General features: G+C 44.2%; 1 protein-coding gene across 4 annotated transcripts; it reads right to left on the reverse strand.

Annotated features, from left to right (window-relative positions):
• Positions 1–3842: 3842 nt before the first annotated feature.
• On the reverse strand, positions 3843–22504 carry USP44 (ubiquitin specific peptidase 44). 4 transcript variants are annotated; one of them, XM_068668627.1, is made up of 6 exons: positions 22370–22504; positions 16551–18065; positions 7186–7384; positions 6592–6670; positions 5622–5827; positions 3843–5232 (listed from the first exon to the last, which is right to left on the reverse strand). In XM_068668627.1, exons 2-6 carry the CDS (start codon positions 17982–17984, stop codon positions 5036–5038), a joined length of 2115 nt encoding a protein of 704 aa, XP_068524728.1. In that variant the 5' UTR covers positions 17985–18065; positions 22370–22504; the 3' UTR covers positions 3843–5035. The 4 variants fall into 4 exon arrangements, with proteins under 4 accessions (XP_068524728.1, XP_068524714.1, XP_068524723.1 ...); XM_068668613.1 differs by having other exon boundaries at positions 6592–6700; XM_068668622.1 differs by lacking the exon at positions 22370–22504 and adding an exon at positions 22170–22194 and having other exon boundaries at positions 6592–6700.
• Positions 22505–23284: the final 780 nt, after the last annotated feature.

A 23284-nucleotide genomic window follows, 5' to 3' on the forward strand; every position in this document is an offset into this window, starting at 1 on the left:
TTTGCCTTTTCTTCTCTCAAAACTGGAACTCTCTCGTCTTTAAACTGAAACTCTTAGCCTTAACTTAAGGTTTTGCATTTTAATGTTGTATTCAGTTTGTGGCAAGGTTTTGGTAGCGGGGGGCTGCAGGGGTGGTATCTTTGAGAAGAGTTCAGGAGCTGCCCCATCGTGATTAGAGCTGGTTCCAACCTGCATGGAAAGGGGACCCCCCCCAGTGGCCAAAGATGAGCTAAGGGGTGATTCTGCTTGTGCCTCCGTGATGTTTAAAGGCTTTAAAAAATCAAAACACTGCTGTGCCACTCTGCAGCAGCTGGGAGAGAAGAGAAAGAACAAGACAGCCCTGCAGACACCAAGGTCAGTGAAGGAGAGGAGGTGCTCCAGGTGCTGGTGCAGGCTGTCCCCGAGCAGCGCGTGGAGGAGCACAGTGCATCAGATAACCACGCTGCAGTCTGTGGAGGACCCCACGTTGGAGCAGGTGCATCTGGGCTGTGGAGAGCCCGCACAGGAGCAGGCTTCTGGCAGAAACTGTAGCCCACAGAAAGCCCACATGGGACTGGGTTTCATGGCAGCAACTACAGCCTTGGGGGACTCATGCTGGAGCAGCTGTGAAGAGCTACAGCCTGTGAGAAGTTCACGCTGGAGCAGCTTGTGAAGGGCTGCACCCCACAGGAGGTAACCCACACGGAGCAGGAGAAGAAGGAATGGCAGGGATGAGGTGTTACGAGCTGACTGCAACATCCATTCTTCATCCCTCTGTGCTGCTCAGGGAGGGAGGAGGCAAAAGAATTGGGACTGAAATTGAGCCTGGAGATGAGGTGTCTTTAGTTTGCTTGTAGTTCTTACTTTCCTACTCTGTTACTGGGCAATAAATTAATTTAATCTTGTCTGTTTTGCTCGCGAGTGAAACTTGAGAGTGAGCTCCGTGTCTTTATCTCAGCCTGCCAGTTGTTTCATGGAGTTTTCTTCCTCTGCCTTGCTGAGCCACCTGGTGGGTATCTGGTGGCTGCCAAAGGTCAACCCAGCACAATTGTTTGAGTGGTGTTGTCTGTGCTGGGAGTCAGGGCAGTAAGTTACCCGCTCATTCCAGGACAGAACGTGACAACTACAGTAGAGATGCACAATACAATTTGGTTTGGAGTATGGCAGTCTTCAGTTTTGACGTTCTCTGTGTTGGAAGGTGCCTGCGTTCTGTGGTCTCTGCTGCTGTTACCAGCAATGTGCAACTTCTTGCTGAAGTCTACCTGTGAGTGTGTTTCTATCCCGTTATATCCTTTGTCACGGGTGTGCCCTTTTGCATGGAGTGAAATTTCCTTTGATGTGGTTCCCTGTCTCCTTAAAGTACACATTAGATTGGACTAGTTGTGGGGAAAATGAAGATGTTCCTTTTTTTTTCCCCTGACTGTTGGAAGATACTTCGTACAGCAAATTGATCGGAATATTTGGTGTTTCCTTGACATGAGGTCATTATCTGTCTGCTGGTGAATCTCATTTGCAAACCTGAATTAAATCCCATGGCTCTCCAGGCCTAGATCGCAGTATGCCTTCCAATGCTGTACGTTCACTTTAGGGCTCTCATATTTAAAATTGTACATAGTTACTGGTAACAAAAATGAGAGCTGCTTTACTAGGTCAGTAGTACTGCCTTAAGAGTAACTACTCAGGAAATAGGGAGACTTCACCTGCTCCTTTGTGGTGACAGCCTGTGTTTAGTTATAAAGTTCATATTATTTTAGAAACAGCATTTCTTTCCCTCTTTGCGTTTTGGTAAGAGCTGCATTTAGCTTTTAAAGCCGCAGTATGGGAGCTGAAGTTCGGTGTCATGTGCTGTATGATGTTTAAGCATAGTAGATATAAGCGTTTTGTTTTTATCTGTATATCACTTAAAACTGTAGTGCTTGTAGAAACATGTAATAGGATACTGAAATTTGTATTTGTTGTTGCCGTGTGGGAGTATTGGCATCTCAGCAATGAGTTCAAAGTAATCTGAGCAGCTGTGTGGGCACGTCTCTCAACTTCCCAGCACACAGCAGCAAGTGCCTGTGCTCGTACGTCGCAGAGTAAAAACTGGCATTAGAGAGGATCTGTGATGAGCAGGGTTGCTGGATGCGGTGGCTGGTGCTATTTTTATTTCTGCTAACAGGGCCGTACTGCTGATGCGCTTTTTTGACTCAATCCAAACAGCTTCTGCTAGAATTCAGTTTCCAGCTCGCTCACCCTATTTTTGTAACAAGCATGGTTGCTACAGATACTGCTAAAAACAAGGCCGCCAAGCCCACCTCAGGTCTCAGCCACTGCTTGCAGACTTCTCACTAGGCTGTTAGCAGCTCATTGACATTTGTTCCTACAGTTTAAAGCTTTTTTTAATTTTCATGAGGAACACTTGGTACTGCAGCTCAGAGATGTGTTTTCCTCCTTTTGTCTCTTCTTTCCCCAGAACCAAACAGGAAGATCCAGACTAGCACAATTACTTGGAATGATGGGCCTAGGCTTGTAACTTTTTGATGTACTTACTGTTTGCTAATCCACACATGGAAGTGGAATATCATGTGTAACCAATCCTGGCGGAAATGGCTTGCATCTGTTGCACCCTGCCTCAGAAGAATACACGAGGATTATTTGTTTCTATTAACTTTAATTGAGTTTGTCTGGATGCACGCTTCCTGTGCTGCTCCCCATTCTGCATTTACATGCCAGAGGTGAAAGCAAGCTCTATTTTCATGTCCTTGCACCACATACAAAAAATATTCCTTTATGCTTTCATGATCCTCAGGCTGCCTTTTCCTATTGCTGGAAGTAATCACAAAGTCCTGGCCATGCTGTCTGATAACTGGACACCACTCTCTTTGTCACTTGATGAAACCAAAGTTTATCAAAGACTTTTCCGTCAGATACTGAAGTATCTAGAAGACTGGCATCATCACAAAGCTTCTCGAGTCTGTGCAGCACCAGAAATAGTAATGGTTTGTGTGCAGAGCACATTTATTACAAGTGTTGAAGCAGTGGGTGTGTTGCTTTTCATGCAGGTCTTGTGAGACAGAGATGTCATTAAGGAATACAGTTTAACCTCACGTGGTCTGTTCTGTTTTGATGAAAGCATTTTTCCAACCAGAGATTGATTTTAGACTCAACACATATGCATCTCTTCTTGGAGGGGGTGGAGGGTGGCTGGTTGTTTTTTTCCTTCCTGCTTTTTGATCGTGTTTGAATACTTTCAGCCAAATAAGTTTCCTGTTACCTTTATGCAGTCTTGTGCTATTTTTCTGACTGTACAATAACCAAGCTCCTTTGCCTTGCGTTCAGCTGCCTTAACAGCACTGCAGTGTACTGGGTGTGGGCAGTGGATGCTGCCAGGCTGAGGCAGCCTTTACCAGTTTTTGATGTTGTTGAAGCCTGTCCCCTCTGCCTGTGCGAAAAGGAGCGGGGTGAGGCGGAAGCTTTTGACTGCAGTTTGCAAAAGGAAAGTGAACTGGACTTCGACTCATCAGAGCTCTCCATAAAATACTTGCATGGAGGAAGGCAGAACGTAAGCAGGTAGATAGATCGTGCTTAAGCTTTGCTCTAGGTAAAAGTAGTCCTTGGCTTAAAGAAAAGCACCAAGCTGCTGTTGTGCACTTAATTAGGATAGCAGAAGGCAAAGAAAGCTTGAGATCTATGGTGATTATGTGTTCGCTAAAATATAGCGCCATTCAGTAACATAAATCCTTCAGTGCCATTGTTATTTAACTTAAAGTTATGAACAAAACCAGTGTTAAATCAGTGACAGATATCCAAAGCAGTCTTGTAGTTAATGCCTCAACCCCCATTAGGCAAAATTTTTAAAATAATTTCAGTAGACACCCGTCTTTATGTCCACATCAAGGCATTTTATTGAGGTATAAACTTTGCAGAAGATGAGGTAACAATTTGCATAGGACTTATGCAAAATAACTTCACAATTAAAATTTACTTGGCATTAACTACTGCATGTGGAGAAAGACTGATTCCCGCTTGTTAGATTCTCCTCGATGCACACTTCTGTTAATGCTAGTGGTAGGACCATGGAAAAGGTACAGCAGTTGTACGAAAGCACTTCACACCTGACTGGTTTCATCAACTACAACTGTTACAGCTTCTTTTTAATGGCTTGTGAAACAGAAAATGCTACAATTTTAAATAAGCTTGTCCAATTTAAGAAAGGAGATGCTAACAGTCTTGCCACACTGACTGGGCAGGGTGGAGATGTCTTTCTTAATAAGCTTTCTTAAGTTACTGGAATAAAAAGGCCCTGGTTGTCAAAATCAATACTTTGGATTTGGCACTTGAATTTTAAATCATCAGACTCATTAAGGCTAAAACATGCAAGTCTTAGTAAACATGCATTCTTGTGCTATTGAACACTCCTCCTGAAATACTTGTATGAAAGTAAGTATGTGCTTATTTCCTTAATTTCAGATTTTAAGGAAATCCATCAGTGTAACTTTAGTGTAGCTCACTTGAAAGCCTGGGGAGAAGCCTGCACATAAAATTCATTTTAGTCATGAAGAACATACAAAAAGTTTCTTACAAAAAGTTCAGTTTCTATTTGACATGTAGAACATTCTTTGCAGATGAATGTTAATATTCTAAGACCTAGTAACAATTCCTGCAGACAGTAAGAGTCTTGATACCATTAAAACTACACTATAAAATGTACACAAGCATATACAGAAAATTAACCAGAGAAACATCAGTTATCCATTGAAAGTCATTTTTCTAAACCAATTCAAAAAGATTATCAAAATACAAAAACAGCTTAAAAAAACAGCCTGAGGTAAGAGTTAAATGCAAATGGCAATCTTTTTCTTAAAAAAATAGCTGTATTGAAATTCTAGTTACTTAGAAAGTTACTTACTGTCAATAAAAACTTTTACTAACAATTGTAAAGAGTATTTTACCTAATACAAAAGTATATAAACATTGTACACAAAGTCAGAAAGTACAATACTGTACTTATATTTAAAAATATATAGTGACAACAATTCAAACTTTACCATACACACAGTTAATTGACTTTGGATTAGCTGCTACTGTTCTCCACAGAGCAGTCAGCTAATTCTGTGTGCTGCTGACTTTCAGCTGTGCTAGGACATACTTTACCATGTCCGTTTGCCTGAGTAAGTCGTTGGCTGTAAAACAAAATGTAGGCTTGAGCCTTGCATACTTCTTCCATAGTGCACATGTTGAGTTTTGAATCATTGCAGTGTACCCAAAATCCTAGAATGAAGGAAGACACCACAGAAACAAAAATAAAAACACATCACAACACTGTTTGGAGGCGAGTGCATTGTACTTAATTAATTAGTGCTCAGTCCCTTTTAAACAAGAGTTGCTTTGACATAGTATACAGTTTCTGTTGATCTAGTATATTTAAGTATTAAAAGCCCACCTTAACTTCCTCAGATTTACAAGACAGTTTATAGCCAGAACAAGCTGAACTAGCCAATACAAAAACTGGACTGTGTCAGTCTACAAAACTGAAATTTTCATCCCAGGCAGTTCAGCTACAAGCAACTCCCCTTCTGTTTTCAAGAGACCGTAAATTTATCAGATTAGAATTACCAACACCCCTCTCCCATGCTTCTTAATTCACAACCGGTTCCTACCTCCTTCTGAATTGTAGCAGTAGGCAGTGTAGTGCCCTGAGCCAAATCCTTTCCCGTGATGCATGACTACAGCGGATAAGTCGTAGATAAAGCAGTCAGGTAGGAGAGTCTTGAGGGATTCTCTGCAGCAGTAAGGCTCCATGTTCAGCATCTGATCAAAATTCACATGCACACCAATCTTTTCACGATGATTGCGTCCTGACCACCTGGAAAATTGAATCACATGAAAACATGTATTTTTTTCAAAAAAAAAAAAAATAATACTGTGTTCTTCAAAGTTATCTTTGCTATTGTCCTTGTGCACAAAATAAAGGTGAATTTGCATACTTTTCCCCAGGCTTCCTTTTTCACTTCTTTATTTTGAGACCATTTGAACATGTCTATGATACCTACTGTTTTCATCTTCTGAAAGATACCTCTTAAAATCTGACTGTAATGGTAAGTGGGAGGTATTTCCCACATAGTCCAGGCCATTTTCAATTTTCTTCCTATTCAGGACAGATTCTGTGCCAAGGCCTGGACCAAGAGCTCACAGAGATGCAATCTTCACTTCCTTACTTTCAGGCTAATGCATTAAATTAAAGGTATTTGATTATATGACAGCTACATGAGACATCTGACTGAATGCAATCTCATTTTGTACATTAGTGAATATGAGCATTCACTCTTGTTGAAGATAGCGCTGTTTTTACCAACAGAGTCCACAGCAGGATTAATAAGTTCTGATTGAAAAGAAGGATGAAATAATTTTAGTATTAAAGTACTAAGTAGCTGGAATCCAAAAGGTCAATTCTCTACTTACATTGTATCTTACTGATATTTAAATTAAATAAGGAAAATAAGTTTATATTTCTCATGATAGTAGTAAATGAAAATTAATCTGCTGTTGGAGAAGATCGATCCCAAACAACAGAAGAGCGGGACTAAAAATGGGTCAATTTGCAACACTGTTTGTTGTGGTAGTACTTACCTAAACCGTTTCAGGTGTAATCGGAGAACCTGAGGTAGTCGACACACCATAAGCTGCTTCTGAGCTTCTGTGAGTATAACTGGTTTAGAAGAAAACTTCCTGCGTTTTGCTGAGGCCAAACACACAGTTACATAATACAAATCTTGCTAATTAATAGCCTTGTATTTCATTCTAAGATTTAGCCACCGTATTTGCATGAACCTAAATGGCTACCGAATGCATCTCCTTAAAAAGAATACACTCAGAGATCCATTCTGCAAGGCTTATTTTGTGATTTTAGTGTGAAATACTTGGGTCAGTTAGGTTAATCTCTTAAAACTAAAAAAAAAAAAAAAGGATAGGTTCTTCAGATCCCCACGTGTGTGATCTGAGTTATATTAAGAGAAGCATCACACGTTAAAACATTCTTTGTACAATCCCCCTTCTAGACAGTAATAGCTGCCACAGTGACCACAGCAGGACATAGGAAAGACTTTCCTTTTAATGCAACATACTTTGAAGACTCATAGTATTTTACTTCTATGCTTTTACTGTCAATTTACATCATATTTTACACAGAGAACATATGTATGAGTACATACTGCCTTTACTCACTGTTGCACTGATCACATGCATATATCTTCCCTTCCAAAGCTTCAGTTTCTGTAAACTTGGCCAGCATTTCTGTCAGCAGACAGGGATACTGAGACGCCATCTCCTTGCCATTGCAGTGATACCTCTCAGGAAACTCCAGTGACAGGTCCCAGAAAGGTTCTATGGTATTAGATTTATTGTCGCAGGCAAGACACGTAACCTGTAAAACAATATTTCACAAATTGCTTACACTCAGAAGCTTACTCTGCTAAAAATGTACCATAACAATAAGTGTATATATATATATATATATATATATATATATATTCTTTTCCTAGAGACAATAGATGCAAACAAACGAAGGACAGAGTCATCTAACAAAATAAATGATGCACCTAATTTCTTTTCTCTGAAGCAGCGTCTCCAATAGTGTTACCACAAATGGCTAAGTGTTCCTATATTTTACTGAGAAACAAAAGAAGGGTCAAAATGGTCTGTCTGGCACTGTCCAAGAGAATTCAGCTGGCAGAATCACGAGTCTTTTCTCTAAAAAGAAATACTCCTAAACAAAAAATTATATGAAAGAAAGAAACTATAATTTAGGTTAATTTAAAAAAAAAAAAAACACAACAACACAGCTCAGGATTTTAAAGTTGTATCCTTCTTACTTTGTAAGTCTTCCAGGGAAGCCTGGATTAGGAAGCACACTTCTTCAAAGAAAAATTAACAGGTAAAAATAAATTATTTCTTCTTTCAGTAAGTGGATCCATCGTCACACTAGGGAAAGGACAAGCAGTAAGACAACATAAATAAAATATCAAGAAGTGAAGTGAGTCTACCTCAAAATGCAGGTAATGCAGATGCAGACAACGTATGAAAATATTTAATATTTAGGGAAGTAAGTTAAAAGCAGTAGCTCTTCTAAGCTAGAATGGAAACATATTAGGATTTGATTTGCAATACAATCTTCTAAACGCCAGCTTGAGCTGCTAATAGAAGAGCATCACATCATTTTATTCTTCCTCCAGCAGACCTCTACTTTTCTGTGATCCACGTGAATGAGCAATTTCTATCAGCAGTTGAAGCTACTACTATTTGGTAGTGAAACTCCGTATAGACTGTAACAAACATAGCTCATAAAGGTTATAAAGAAATGTCAGTAAATCTTAAGCATGTGAGAGTAAAAATTTCCCCTTCATATGTTCAGTGCAATAGTCAAAGTACAATACACTCCTAACGAGTAATTACAGAAGTTTTCTATTGTCAGGAATGTATTAATTGGCTTCAAAGCTGCTCTTGACCACTAACACAAGCAGCTCTAACCTCACTGCTCTAGTATACATGCCTTCTGAAAAACTCTGTGCCAAGCTGGATTTTAATTGAGCTCAGATAGGTAAATAGCTTTCACAAAACTTCCATAAGCATCCAACATGCTCCCAACTCTTCCCAACAATTGAACTTTCCCATGGAGGACTACAGGAACTCACAATTTTCATATCAGACCTACTGTCAAGATAGCTGTTACTTATCAGCTCAGAGAACAGTTGGGTGCAATGAAACACCACCACTCCTGCTCTATACTAAGTGGATATCAATGGAATATGCAAGTTTGCAACCACAAGGGCAAACAATTGCCAAATACCGTCTCTATAAGCACGCTTCCTATTTAAGGAAACACCACAAGCTGCTTGGAACAACTAATGCAAAGACGTAGCAATAAAGGAATGGAGATCCGTGAGGGATTCAAATATCATCATCATGCAGGCGTGCCTCAACGCTGCTGGGTCTGCAGTTAGGTTAGCAAGCTTACACGAATGTGAAGATGCACTGTTGGGTTTGAGAGCTCCTTCAACTGCATGAAGTTCAACATGGCCAAGTGCCGGGTCCTGCACCTGGGGCGCAATAACCCCAAGCAGAGCTACAGGCTGGGAGATGAGTGGTTGGAGAGCTGCCAGGCAGAGAAGGACCTGGGAGTGATGGTGGACAGTCGGCTGAATATGAGCCAGCAGTGTGCTCAGGTGGCCAAGAAGGCCAACGGCATCCTGGCTTGTATCAGAAACAGCGTGACCAGCAGGGCAAGGGAGGTGATCGTCCCCCTGTACTCGCCTCTGGTGAGGCCACACCTCGAGTACTGTGTTCAGTTTTGGGCCCCTCGCTACAAGAAGGACATCGAGGTGCTTGAGCGGGTCCAGAGAAGGGCAACAAAGCTGGTGAGGGGCCTGGAGAACAAGTCCTACGAGGAGCGGCTGAGGGAGCTGGGCTTGTTCAGCCTGGAGAAGAGGAGGCTCGGGGGCGACCTTATCGCTCTCTACAGGTACCTTAAAGGAGGCTGTAGTGAGGTGGGGGTTGGCCTGTTCTCCCACGTGCCTGGTGACAGGACGAGGGGGAATGGGCTTAAGTTGCGCCAGGGGAGTTTTAGGTTATATGTTAGGAAGAACTTCTTTACCGAAAGGGTTGTTAGACATTGGAACAGGCTGCCCAGGGAGGTGGTGGAGTCACCATCCCTGGAAGTCTTTAAAAGACGTTTAGATGTAGAGCTTAGGGATATGGTTTAGTGGGGACTGTTAGCTGTGAGGTTGGACTCGATGATCTTGAGGTCTCTTCCAACCTAGAAATTCTGTGATTCTGTGATTATTTCCCCGTGGAGATTTGCTGTTACACAATTATTCACCCTGCTTTGCTATTTCATGACCATTGACATAAAGGCAAATCTGTCACCTCACGGTACCTTCCTTCTAGCTATTCTTGTGAGCAATTCTTTATTTAATACATTTATTAGCCACAGCAGCTTATATCCAATCTATGCATTAGCTTCCTAATGCACATGGACGTTTGTGTACAGGCACACGTGTTTAGCACCAGCGTTAGGAAAGCTGTTAGTTGCTCTAACTTCTAAGAAGAGAACGTCTCTGTCTTGTTCTTAGAAAACAAAACTTTGAACTTACATGGCAGAAAAGAGGAGAATCTTCCGTTTTAATTTACACTGACAGGAGCTCCTTTTGTAAGCGCTAACATCTGGCAACGTTTCAAAGCCACAAACTATTAGTAATTCAGAGCTGGAATCTAGACTTGGAGACAAAATGATATGTTTGGCCACAGTTCAAACTAACTCCTGCATAAACACAGAATGACTAATAGATTTCTGCTGTACAAATGGGTGATTTTGTTGAGCCAAAAGTTTGTTTGATTGACAAGTTACTCAAGCAAGATTTTGTTGAACTTGAATGCACACTGAAGATTAATGGGCTTAGGATGAAGTACACACATGAACAAAGAATGGATCATTTTAACAAGCTCTGAGGTTTTAAATTTAGCATGCCACGTTAATAACCTAGGTTATTTTAAGATCCTCTTTCCCAACTAGTTAATAAACGCTATCCCAAAGTAAAAGACATGTAATTGGTTCAGCTTCCAAATTCTGCTCCTCAGAAAAGAGAAGCTGGTGCAAGTGTTGCTTCTCATCCCCTTGTGCAACTGTGAGCAAAGCTGATTTGTGCTGGCTGACTTCTATCCTGATGCAGAGCTGCAGTTATTTCCTCAAACGCAAGACACTCCTCCCCGACACGCCTCCCCGGCTGGGTGCTGCAGAGCTGGGCTGTTGGGAGCTATCCGGGATTTGCAAATTCCCAAACAGCCAAGTACCCCGGAGTATTCGAATAACCACACACCCAGCCCTGCCAGCCATTGTGCAACAACTGCTCCTGCACACACACACACTGGGTGCTAAATGAGATGTAAATGGAGGCTGGAACAAAGATCAAAACTATTTTTCGTAGCCAGGCCTGGCACAACAAGGAGGAGGATCCTTCCCTCCCGTGGAAGCCACCTGCGCCAGTCCTCTGGCCATGCTCCCACCACTTCTGCTGCTGCTCCAGCAGGATCCCTTCATCTAATGCTCCACCAGCATTCACACAGCACAACCCACGTGTTGTTTTTGCATTGAAAGTGTTAAAACTGTATAAACTGCAGAAAGGTAGGTGGAACCAGATGAGAGTTTTAAAAAAAAAAAAGAAAAAAGAAACAGACAAATATGAACTCAGAGAGCCGGTAAAATCTTTTTGCATCTGTCCAACATCTTTTCTTGGTGTGAGTATTCGTGAGAGTAAAAGGGAAGTGAATTTGCTTACTTTTCATTGCTATATTTTACAAATTCAGAGTTTAATTTCACCTCTCTGTTACATTCAGTAACTGCTTTTTTAGGAAGTCCTAATGTTGTCATTATAACAAAATGACACAAGAAGCCTACATTTAGAAAGCAAAGAAAGCAAACTACTGTTTTTAGCTGGCTGAAATCCCTACTTTATGCTCTGCCCCAACCATCCTCCTCCTCTCCTGCCTTGTACGGCGGGCGCTACGTACAATTGTTTGGTTAAAGCTCAGCATTCAACCATGGGCCAAAGGCCAGCCTGAAAAGAGCTGGATCGGATTGCTTGATTCAAGCTAAGCACGGAGGCCACTCAGACAAGCATCACTGAGCCCGCAATAATTTGATGGACAGCCACTGCCCCGGGTGGCATTCAGCCTAAATGCAGCCGAGGGAAATGGTTAACATATTGCTGCAGCAGGAGCAGCTCTGCTTTGCTCATGGTCCCTACAACACCAGCATGGAAGAAAGGCAACTGTTACCATCCCTGCTCTAAGCGCAGTAAGGTGGGCAGCCCCATCTCTGGGCTTCCACTGCTACTGAGGTTTTCACAAGATAGGAAATACCCACACAAAAAGCAATGCAATTTTTCCATAGCAATGTAATTAAGGGGGTTTGATTGCTGTAACACGACCTCCAACACCACGGCCACTCGGCGTTTCCTCCCTTACAAAGATAACCCGACCTCGTGGTGCTGACTACCCCGTCATCGAAATGATCTGTGTTTAACAGAATAACACGGGCAAACTACAGCAAACCACGGTCTGTGATTCAATGGCCCGTAGAGATTAAGGTAAAAAGTCACCTTCATCCAGCTGGCAAGCAACTGCCCGTCCCCTTCTGACTCAGGCAGCAGGGAGAAGCAGACAGTATATATGGAAGCACGGCAGTCAGCATGTGGGAGAGATCAAAATACAAAAACCAGCCCACGGGTCGTGCATTGTTTTGAGTGTAAATGCTCCCATTATCAACCCGAAGTCCTCAGAGCCTTTACCAGGTTATTCAGTGTGAGCCTGCACACCCAGCGCTGCATCACAGCCCCCTCGGGCTGTCCCCAGACCTGCATTCACAGCACAGCCCCCAAAACCCCAGGGCTTCAAACAGCCCAAAGACCGCTCATTTCCCCTTTTCTCCGCAAATTCATCCCAGTTGAGCAAGTAAATGGAGCAGGACATGCACAGGGAGGCTGTGCCTTTTGAAACTCCCGACACCATTTACATTTGTGAGGCCTCTCCGGGCCCTGCATATCCATTTCCCAGGGCGCTGCAAACTGCTTGGCTGCATTCCCCCTTACACACAATCAGCCGCTTCCCCAGGGTTATCGAGCGGATCCTGTTTGCTTTCAGGGTGTCTGGAGATAGGAAAAGCCAGTTCCAGCTAGGTGTTGGATATTTAAAGGGTAATTACTGCGGAAAGAGGCTCGTTACCAAAGGCAGGTTTGTCCTGAGAGGACACGGTAACTGCTCACAGCTTTGCTGCAGGGGAAATTCAGGCCTCCAGGAGCCGAGCCAGTGCCCGGCGCTTTCCCTGCTGGGTTTGCTGCTGCTGTTACTGAAACCAGGCCGAGAGCTTTACAGGAGGCACCAGACTCAAAGGCAATGAAACCCTCACAACAGACTTCCAAAACCCACCCCCAAACAGCATGGTTTCCAAAGGGCTCCGCATCAAAAAAAAACAAACTTGAAATTACGTTGGCTAGCTACTTTTCGTCATTTACATTAAATCTGGGGTTATTCACCAGCACAACACAGGGAAATCAACAGCTGCTGGCTGCTTTGCAACACGCGCCAGTTCAGTGAAACACTGCAGCCACAACTCAGCATCAGTTTTCTTCACTGAGTTGGGTCCCAAGCAGCTCTCACACAAATCCTGTATTGATTCAGGGCTGCTGGCACTGCGAGGCTGTTCCTGCCTTGGCAAGGTCCTGGCAACTGCAGGAGGTCCCTGAGGATGTGAAGGAGCAAGTGTCACTCCAGCCTTCGGGGAGGAGAGCCTCCAGAGCCAGGAGAACTGTCACCTTCATCTATGGGAAGGCCGAGGGAGCAAGTATTCCTGGAAAACATGTCCCAGTGTACCAAGGGATAAGACAATCAGGAACTGCCAGCATGGATTTATGATGGGAAAATCACGCCTGACCAACCCGACAGCTTTCTGCAGTCAGAGGGCTAGAGCAGGGCACCAGCGGGCAGTGAAGAACAGGTGATGTTGTTTATTTTGACTACAGCAAGGCTTTCACCCTGTAGCATGAAAACCACTCCTTGCTTACTTAATGTTGGGAAAAAAATGAAATAAGCATACCTTAAAAACTGTTGCACACTGTGCTAATTAGTTGGGACCATCACAAAAAACCTAAGCCAATAAAAACCAGAGATGGTAGCTGACCTACTTCAGTTCCTGAAGTGTACATCAAGGAGCTGTGGATTAGTTCATGAGGTCAGTTTACCCCAGCACATAACTTCACAGTGAGCTCTTCTCCTCATTTTCCACTCCAGCACAGCAGAGAATGGGTATCCTTTCTTCCACAAGAGTACAAGCATGGAGGGATGGAAAATAACTGGTATTTTAATAGGCATACTGGCATCTCCTTGCAGTCCTAGCGGGGCTGAGGAATGGGCCACTGCTTCAGCAGATCTGCATCTGAAAGCATGGGTTTAAAAGACGAAGGCTCCTTTTGCCCAAGAAGTACCACAGTACAATTTTCCCCAGGCTACCACTGGAGGAAGACTAGCATGTAAAAAAAGGAAAGAAGAGGGAGGAAAAGCTTTGTAGCTGTATCTTATATAGCCACAGTATCTAGGGGAAGTAAGGTTTCACAATCAGTACTGCAAAGCAAAAATCTTTAATCCTACAAAGGATATTGGAGTCAATAAAGTTGATAAAAGCCAAGAGGCAATCCAATTGTCCACACACACACACTCTATTCTAGGAGTTACTCATTACCTGGTTTTGTATTCCTTAAAGAGAAGTTGTAGGTGGGGAAGACTTACTTTGGATCAGCTCAGAACTTTAAAAGAGAAACAAAAAGAAACTCATCTAAAAGGCGTAATTTTGACAACACCTACAGCTTTTTCTGGTTATCAGAAAGAAACCTGAGCAAGATTCTCACACGTCCCATTTCCTCCCCTCTTAGCCCTGCACTCTGCACGGAGGTGCAGCGCTGAATCAGGCACCGTCCCTCTGGCAACAGGCTGATGGCAAGCTCTGGATTGGGGCTTCCCTGCAGGTTACGGCACAGCACCCGCAAGAAGGGCTGTGTTTTATGGCACACGTGAAAGTAACGCAGAACCTGAGCAAACAGACAGCTTATCTGCATGGCAAGCGATCCTCTGTGTACTGTATCAACAGCAGCTCCCGAGGTTTAAAGGTCAAGTAGACTGACTTCAGTGCACTTGAGTATCTCACAGAATCAAATGTCTTTAACTAATACTCGTGGTACTAATGGGCAGTGAGTGTAACAACTCTGCGATCCTAAAATGGAAGGCAACTGCTGCACAGAAACCAGCTTCCCCGCTCCCCTTGTTCACTGAACAAAGATGTGATTCCAAAGTATTCTAGATTAAAATCCCATCCTATTTTCTGAATAAAGGCAGCGGGCTACCATTCCAGCTATCTCCTACAGAGAAATTGTAATACTCTTGCAGCTTGTAGGTGGATAGGGTTAAGCACTTAAGGACAAGGAGTACATACATCCCTTAAAGTGTTCGGATTGTCAAAGTACCACTTCTGTTCAAAAATCCCTTCTGCTCAAAAGGCTGGTGAAGACTGGACTGGAGCAGAGGAGCGAGACCACAGAGGGAACGTCAGGAGGTGAAGTGCTGGACACCACCCGTGGAAACTGCCCCAGAAGCCGGGGAGACATCAGGGCAGGCAGCAGCCTCACGCCCTTCCTCCTGTTCTGCCTGCTCTAGGCGCTGTGAAGTTCGCCGGGGCTGTATTTTGCATACAGATCCTGACCGGCTGGGGTAAAAGCACCGAGCTGCAGTCACAGCACAGCCTGAGCGCGTTCAGTTCTTTTTCAGGCTCACTTGATGACACTTGAGTGAATTCTCACTGTTCCCCTCCCTAGTTTCAGGAAGGTGGGAGGGTTTCTAGCCACAAGCCTCTTCACGTAGAGCTAAAAACAAGTGAAAGGAGTGGTGCTAGCAAAATAATACGTCTTCAGAGCCTTCAAAATTCTTCCAGAAAATCATTCCTATATGAAGGCTTGGAATGCAAACCAAGCCGTGACAGTATACTTAGGCAATTTCTTTCTTTTCGTATCAAAGTTACTATGTTAGAGAGGATTGTGATTTTCAATTAAAAACAAAACAAAATAAAAACTTTGATGATATGATATAAAAGACTCTTCTACCAGCACAATCCTTACCCCAGAGATGTTAACTGCCCTGAGAAAACTAAATATGCCAGCAGAAGTGCTCTGACACTGGGCCAAACACACGGTAGAGGATGATCTACCCGTTCTACCCTCTGCTCCTGTTGCAATGTGGTTAGGTTTTTTTGATGCATTCAACAGAAATCAGCATTTGTTGGTTCAGGCAGTTCTCAGTTGTTTGTACACACACACGCGCACACAGTTGGGATGTGCCTAAGAGAATGTGGACACACTGAAGCACTTAGCAGGAAGCTAAGAAGAAAGCAAAAACAATAATAAAAAAGAACAGTCATAAAAAGAGGAAAACAACCATTGCCTCCACCCTACGGATTTGATTCCTGTGTTGACAGAGCCTTCTATATCTTTGTGTTGTAACGGAAAGGATTAGCACCATTGTACATAGCACCGCAGCAAACAATTACTTCGTAGTAATGCATCTCAAATTCAACCTAATTACTGAAATAATACAAATGATTCCTTGCAAGGCATCCGTTACAAAAACAGCTGCCATTTATACTAGAATAACACCTTTTCTCTGGTATCACCACAGCCTACTAGATACTTGAAATTGTAAATTCTTTATTACTGCTTATCAGTTGATGTTTAATGGCAGTCAGATGTTTATCAGTAGCTTCAGGAATGTGCTTTATAATACCAAATTTATAACTTCTATGTTAATCTGGTGACTCTGCTACTGAAATTTTTAGGAGTACTGACATGACCTTTCTTCTAAAATAGTATATACTATATCCTCCCCATCCTTCCTTGGTAATTACAAATTTATTAACCTTTGAAGTGCGCTGATCGTCAACCAGTATAAATTCGTAACTACAAATCATTACACATCTTAAAACCATCATAAAAACATACCTGACTTAATAGCTGTCCATGAAAAATGTTGTTAACCACATTCAAAACCTGTTTTATAAGTTTTCTTTGAGAAGCAGGGATGAGAGCTGGGTATCTGGTCCCCGTAGTCTCCAGTTCCTGCTGCACTTTATCCAAAAGTTCACAAAGGAATTCCTGAGCATCTTGTTGGGCATATCCTCTGAAGGCTGGAATTAGTCTCCACACAGAATGAAGCATAGCAAACGGAGACACAAGCGCCCATTTGCCAGACCACATCACTTGAAACAGAGTATGCAGCTCGTGACAAAGAGAAATATGCTTTGAACTGGGCTCCCTGGGCTGAATAAGTTCCATATTTCTACTTTTTGATGCTCCTCCACTTAATCCAGAGGATAAACTAGACCGCCTCACAGAAGATGATCCCTTTCCTTTCTCTTGGTTCTCACTCACTTGTAATGTTGAGGCAGTTACTGAAGGGTGTTTAGATGAAGATCTGGTTTTACCACTGGCTGCCGTTGCCAGCAGTTCCTGAGTTTGGTTGAGATCAAGCTTTAAAAAGCATTCTCGAAAAATAAGTAAGTGACTTAATACCTGCAGGATAGAGTTCATATAGCACGTATTTCCCAGGTTTCTCAGTCCTGTTACTCCTGGAGTCACTGTGGGCCTTCGTTTGATTGGGGAGTCACTTATTTTTTTCAATCTTACTTCATCTGAGGTATACGTTTCTTTTAACTCTGCCACAGATTCCACGTTCTGTGATGCTTTTTGCATGCAGGGTGCTGTTTTTGAGGACATTCTAATCTGGTTTTGTAAACGAGAACTCTTCCTTGGGGGCATCTTTTCCATCTCCTCTTTCAACTGGCGCTTTCGTTCTTGTCTCCTCTTTCTAGCTTTGTCCCTTCTTTCCTCCTCCTCTTCCCAACGCTTTTCTTCCTCCAGAATCTTTTTTCCACTCGGCGTCAGCTGAAACCATGACCTGAATACCTTGCCCATGAACGCGCGCCGCCTGTGCCACAGCGCCGTGAACATGCGGTCCTGATTCCGAAGCACGGCTTGGGCACCGTCATGCGCCAGGTAGGAGTCGTCGCTGGCCGCCATCGAACGCAAAGTCCTCCCACTACGAGTAGTGCACTCATAGTTCTGACTCTTGATTGCACTTAATGTACTCCGCAACAGCTTTAAATCTCCCGTCGCGTTATCATTAAGAACATAATCGTCACAGAGATAACAGAAAACATACAGCTCGTTTACTTCCAACGCCACTGGGTGACCGTTCTCCTGAAAGTGCTTTAGTGCATGTTCTTCGATGTATCTGCCGCAGGCCACGTGCGAGCAGCTGAGGCATGCCCACACGGATTCGGTGGTGTTGCAGTCCACGCAGTGCCATTTCTGAGGATTCAGGATGGAGTGATCCTGGGCCAGTCGCAGACGTCCTATGTGCTTACACTTATCCATCGTTAAAACTGAAATTGCAGAGAGACACTAGCAAAACACATCATCCAAGCTATCTTCTGTCCATGATACTTCAACCTGCAACTAAAAAAAAAAAAAAGAGTTTTAAGTTACAGTGCACAAATACCCAGCTGTATCACTTTGATGGCTGTCAATATACCTCACTGCTACCTGAGGTCAGGACCACAATCTTCATCCAACCAAGTCCCACCAAACGCATAATGGCAGGCAGTTCCCTGGAGCCACACTCAGCGTTACCATCATCAGCCTGACATTCAGACTATTTAGTTCATATTTTCAGTACTTTCTGGCCCTGGACTGAAGCATGCTGGCCTCTTTTGGTTTTTGTTTGTTTGATTTTTCCCCCCAAAGAAGCACTGATCAAGTTAAAATACACTGTTTTAGAATTTGGATAGAAACACAATTTAAAATGTTCCTATTAATTACATCCCTAAGCACGCAGGTGCAGGAGTGCAAGGTTCACTTGAATTTATTATGTTTACACAGTATGACCAGTTTAGACAAATGAGACTTCGTATAACTCAAACCCTTAATTAAGCCACACCCTTAATTAAATCACTGCACCTTTGTGCTCAAGCAAGCCCATTGTACCAGTGCTTTCTACAATAACATATTTCCAGATATGTGTACTTTAACATAGCAGCACTGGGGAGAAAAAAAAAAAAAAAAAAAGAAAAAAAATGAGGGTGACAGGGAAAAACAGACTTTGATTTCTTCACAAGAAAGAAATACCATTAGATATCTAGCTCAATTTGCTGAAAACCTTACTTAAAAAACAGCAGTTTGAACATTTTTCTAATACACGTCTTCAAAAAAAAATACAACATTTGGCTTACCCTGGCTTATATCCTTTTATAAGTATATCTGGCAGCATTTATTTGTTCAAAGCTGCTGTATTTGCTCTCTCCTGTAAGGTGCATTTACCCAAACCAAACAGGCAGGCTCTGACTAACAGACTTAAAGAGACAGTGATTCAGTCTTTGTTTTTGCCATCTTTCTTTCGACCTTACAATCTGGTTTGAGAGATATCATCTGGAGACAGATGATGTGTCAGGAAGCGATTATGTTTGATCTGGAGCCTTTGTGCCCACGATGTCACTGACTAGGAAGGCTGCATAGCACACAGCACCCATCACATCATGCGCAGTACTTTCCAGATGAAACAGTTGCTTCACCTGAGGAGGACCAAGCGCTTGTGAAACACGCAGGTTACACCAAGCGAAACCTACATTTTGCCATTACAAATACATACTGTAGACCTTGCCTAGGCTGTACAACATCCAGGACTCGAGGCTTCACAGATGAATAAGCCAAGCTACAAAAAAATTAAGTGATTTAGCCAGCTCTGTATAGAATCCAAAGGTCTCTAAATCCAGCTAACATCCTTCAATACGTTAGTATTTCTCCACTGCTAAACTCCTGAAATGCACAAGAACAGGTTAACTGAGTTAGGAAAATGTCCATGATAGAGAAGGCACTATACTGGGGGAATCCTAGCATCTGACGACATGCCTACTAAGGAAGGCAAGCAGGCGAAAAAGCAGCAGCTGGATAGGAAAGTAGCTTCATTTTTCCTCTGGTAACTGGATGAAATTTATCATTAAAAGATTTAACGAAAAACGACTTGGATTGGTTAACTGTCCTGTGGCCAACGTCTTTTAAAATGTTCTGATACAGTTAACGAAGAGCTCCCACAACCCTGAGCACAAAACCAGCACCCGGCCCTGCACGCCTTGCGTCATTACTCGTCATACAGAAAAGGTTGAGCCAGCTCCAGTGAAATTAGCGAAGTGCACACGGTTTTACACATTCGTCATTTCCATTCAATTTATTTCAGAGCTGTTTCCAGTCCGTACTAACTGCAGGGAAGAATTTCAGGCGCTGTGGCCTCTGGGTACCCAGCCAGTACTTCCCAGGCTAAGCACCAACCCGGGCATACTACGGGAGGTCAAGATCTCTTGAGTGCCACGGTCAACAGACCACAAAAATAATAGCTGCTGAAGGTTTTCAGCTTGCCAGCGTCCACAACATTCATTCCTTCTAAAAGGCAGTCTATTCACAGGCTGCTAATGAGATTCTTTTACAAATGTCCATACTACGTTTCTACTTAATCCTGTTTTTGTAAATAAGGCCACTAATTTTATCCCATGTCTTCTCCCATAGCTTTCCCCCAACAAAGCTGAGCATGTCCGTAATATGAGGAACTTACATAAATCTCAGAGTTGGCATGTATGTTAAATCCTCCTGGAATACTAGAGAAATTCTTACATAAAGTCTGCTGCAATGATTAAAAATGGTTGACAGAACTCGGAGAGACAAGATTCATCCATATGTTTTCGGGCTAACCAAGACAGACCCTCCTGCAAAACATATTAGTAGCAGTGCTTCCCAGAAGGCAACCAAACTGAATTCCCACAGGGCTGTCGGATACAGCAATACCGTCACTCCGCGAGTCTGACAGATCAACCCTTTCCGATTTTCTTACGTTTAAAGACACTCCATACCTTATTTTCCTTTTTTTTGTAGTATTATATTGTAATTTTTTTCCCTGTTTGAAAAAAAAAAAAACCAGCATCGAGAGCAATACTACTCACATGGCTGAACTTCAGCACGTATTGGACTGGGGACAGAAGCAGCCTGCTGATTTCAGGATGAACACTGCGTAAACCAGGGTTGTGCAACCAAGCTCTTAATGCGAAAGCAACAGGATTCTACGAAAGCGCAAGACCGACTGACGCCTTGAAGAGAAAAGCCCCAAAGCCCTTGCCCCCCGCCAGCAGCCAAACCAGCAGGACATCTTCCCACCTCCGCCGAGGCACGGAGAAAGGAGCCGGGAGGAGGGGGAGGAACCAGCCTGGCATGGGAGAAGGCAGTTTCTTTGAAGAACATGGAAAGAAAGCAAAATGCACAGTTTGGTCAGAGACACAAATATCTGAAAAAGACCACAAAAAAACTAATAGTGCCAAATCGAGACCGGGAAAACTTCAGCTCAATGTCGGGCAGCACACTGACGGCATGAACGTTTTAAGATGTGGAGCACTAAAACACTAAATCAAGCGGGAAAATTTACTAACTTACAACAAATAATTTGCAAAATAGAATAGGTTGAGGAAAAAAAATAGGATTGAAGTAACAGATAATGGTCGAAATATAAAAAATACTGGATCTTGATTGCTACACCTAGTAGAAAACCGCAGCTGGGGTAAAACAGTTCAAGCAAATGCTACACTATTAAAATTCTCTAAAGAAAGTTATTCAGCACCAGCTTGTGCATTCTTCTCTCCCGAGGCTCAGTTCTCTGCACACACACAAAGAAATTGTGAATTAATTGACCAGCACTCCAGAGATCAAGCCCCCCTGTGCTCTTAGCACAGACCCGAGCAGAAGCAGTAAGCAAGATAACAAGCACCAACACACAGAGCAGCGGGCTGAAAGGAGCGAGCTGCCTGGGAAAGTACGGGTATACAAAAGTCTCCTTGCGCCAAAGTCCCACCAGCACTGAATGTGTCCGGAGCATGGCATTTATTTTCACCGAAGCACGCCGATAAGGCTGAGACACGGTTATTTCTTTAGCTGGTTTTACTGCACGATGGCTGGCAAACTAAACTGCGGGTTAACTTATTAGCTGAAAAAGTACTCGAAAAAAAATAATAATAAAATCAGAAGCCAGGACTATAGATGTTTTTCTTCCTTTTGAGCTACGCATAAACAAGAGATTCACTCTCACAGCTGTTAAATTGAGAATTATAACTCAGATAGAAACAAAAGAGTATCTTTTTTTTTAAGTCACTACTCTTGTAATTAGTTGCATAAGGAAAAAATCGAGCAGGATCTCAAGCGCTAGACTCCAGTAGGTAGTTTTACTGATGTGTGCACAAGCATGGGTGGATGCTCGGGTGTCTGTGTGTGTGTCTGTGTGTGTGTGTGTCCCTGTCCCTCACTCGGGGGCAGGTTACCCCCGATTTTCGCCGTGCTCATACCCGCTTCCCACCTGCACGGCGAGCACACACGGGCAGCTCCCGAACTGAAAGCTGTGGGTACCCAGCACGATACGAGCCTGAAGCCAGCCGCCCTGCTCGCCCCGCACAGCCCTTTCTCCCCAATCAACCCCACCACACACCGCCCCCGGTTGCTCCCCGAGCCCTGCAGCTCGCCCCCAGCCCTCACCGCAGCTCCGCGCCCCATGCCCCGCTCCGGCAGCACCAGCAGCGCTCCCCGCTCCGCTCCTAGAATAAACTCCGCGCTCCTGCCGCCCCCCGCCGCTCCCCGCTGACAGCTCCGCCTGTGCCCCCCGCTCCCCGGGGCAGGGCCGCCCGCCCCCCACCGCCCCCCGGCTCCTCGCCCCGTGCCCGCCGCCCCTCACGCACCCGTCACCCGCCGCTGCCGCCATCTTGCGCGCCCCGAGCCGCAGCCGCCCGGCCCCGGCCCCGGCCCCGGCCCCTCGGCGACGTCAGCGCCGGGCCGCGGCCGCCCCCCGCTCCCCTCCCTCCGTCCCTCCCTCCCCGCGGGGATCCCCGCTCCGCTCCGCCCCGCCGGGCTTCGGGGCTGTGGGGCGGGTGGCAGCCCGCGGGAGCGAGCCCCGTGCTGTGGGAAGGGCTGAATAAACTCTCGGCGAAACCTCGCTGGGCTGCTCTATGCCTATACGCACACGGGTTCGCTCGTGCTTTGTGTGAATGTGCTCCAAAAAGATGTTACAGGGGGCTTCAGGGTGGGCTCAGGGTGAGCATGGTGTCCCACGAGCCCCCAGGGGGTTTTAAACCATGGCCACGAGCACCGAAAGCCCTCTCCTGAGCCCCCCGCGTCCAGCAGGGTCTTTTCACAGCAACAAGGCTCCGTGCGTCTGCCTCCGCGCTTCTGTTCGTGTCGTCATGGAAAATGCGCTTTGGTGTAAAACCTGTGGTGAAATATCTTGGCCCCGGCTGCCTCCGCTCCCCTCCAGTTGTGGGGCTCGGCCCTCGCTGCTTGCAGGGCGGCCGCGGGGCGCAGGCAGCAGGATGCAACTGAACAGCACAGCTCAGTTTTCCTTCAGGGTCACTTTGTTGTGGTGCGCTCAGAAGCCCACAGGGGATGAAAAAGTAAACTCGCCGGGCTTCTCACTCGTGATTTCAATGCGATTCTAGCCTCTAATGTGAGGAATGATGTCTCCTTACTCAAAACATGAAAATCAACTGCACGGTGGATGTATTTGCACATCCTCGGGTGTTTTTAAGACAACTTTCACTATTTCCAAATAGCTACCATGTGTATTTTTGTCAAGTCACTACCCACATCTTTATCAGTAA

Source organism: Anas acuta, chromosome 1, assembly GCF_963932015.1.
Source record: "Anas acuta chromosome 1, bAnaAcu1.1, whole genome shotgun sequence".
Lineage (NCBI taxonomy): Eukaryota > Metazoa > Chordata > Aves > Anseriformes > Anatidae > Anas > Anas acuta.

Excerpts from the sequence above, each read along its gene's own strand:
- USP44 (XM_068668613.1), bottom strand. The coding sequence starts at position 17,984 with ATGGATAAGTGTAAGCACATAGGACGTCTGCGACTGGCCCAGGATCAC. Across the intron at positions 6,701-7,185 it reads TGCATGTGATCAGTGCAACA|CAAAACGCAGGAAGTTTTCT; the intron begins GTGAGTAAAGGC and ends GTTTGGCCTCAG. Across the intron at positions 5,233-5,621 it reads CTGCTACAATTCAGAAGGAG|GATTTTGGGTACACTGCAAT; the intron begins GTAGGAACCGGT and ends CCTTCATTCTAG.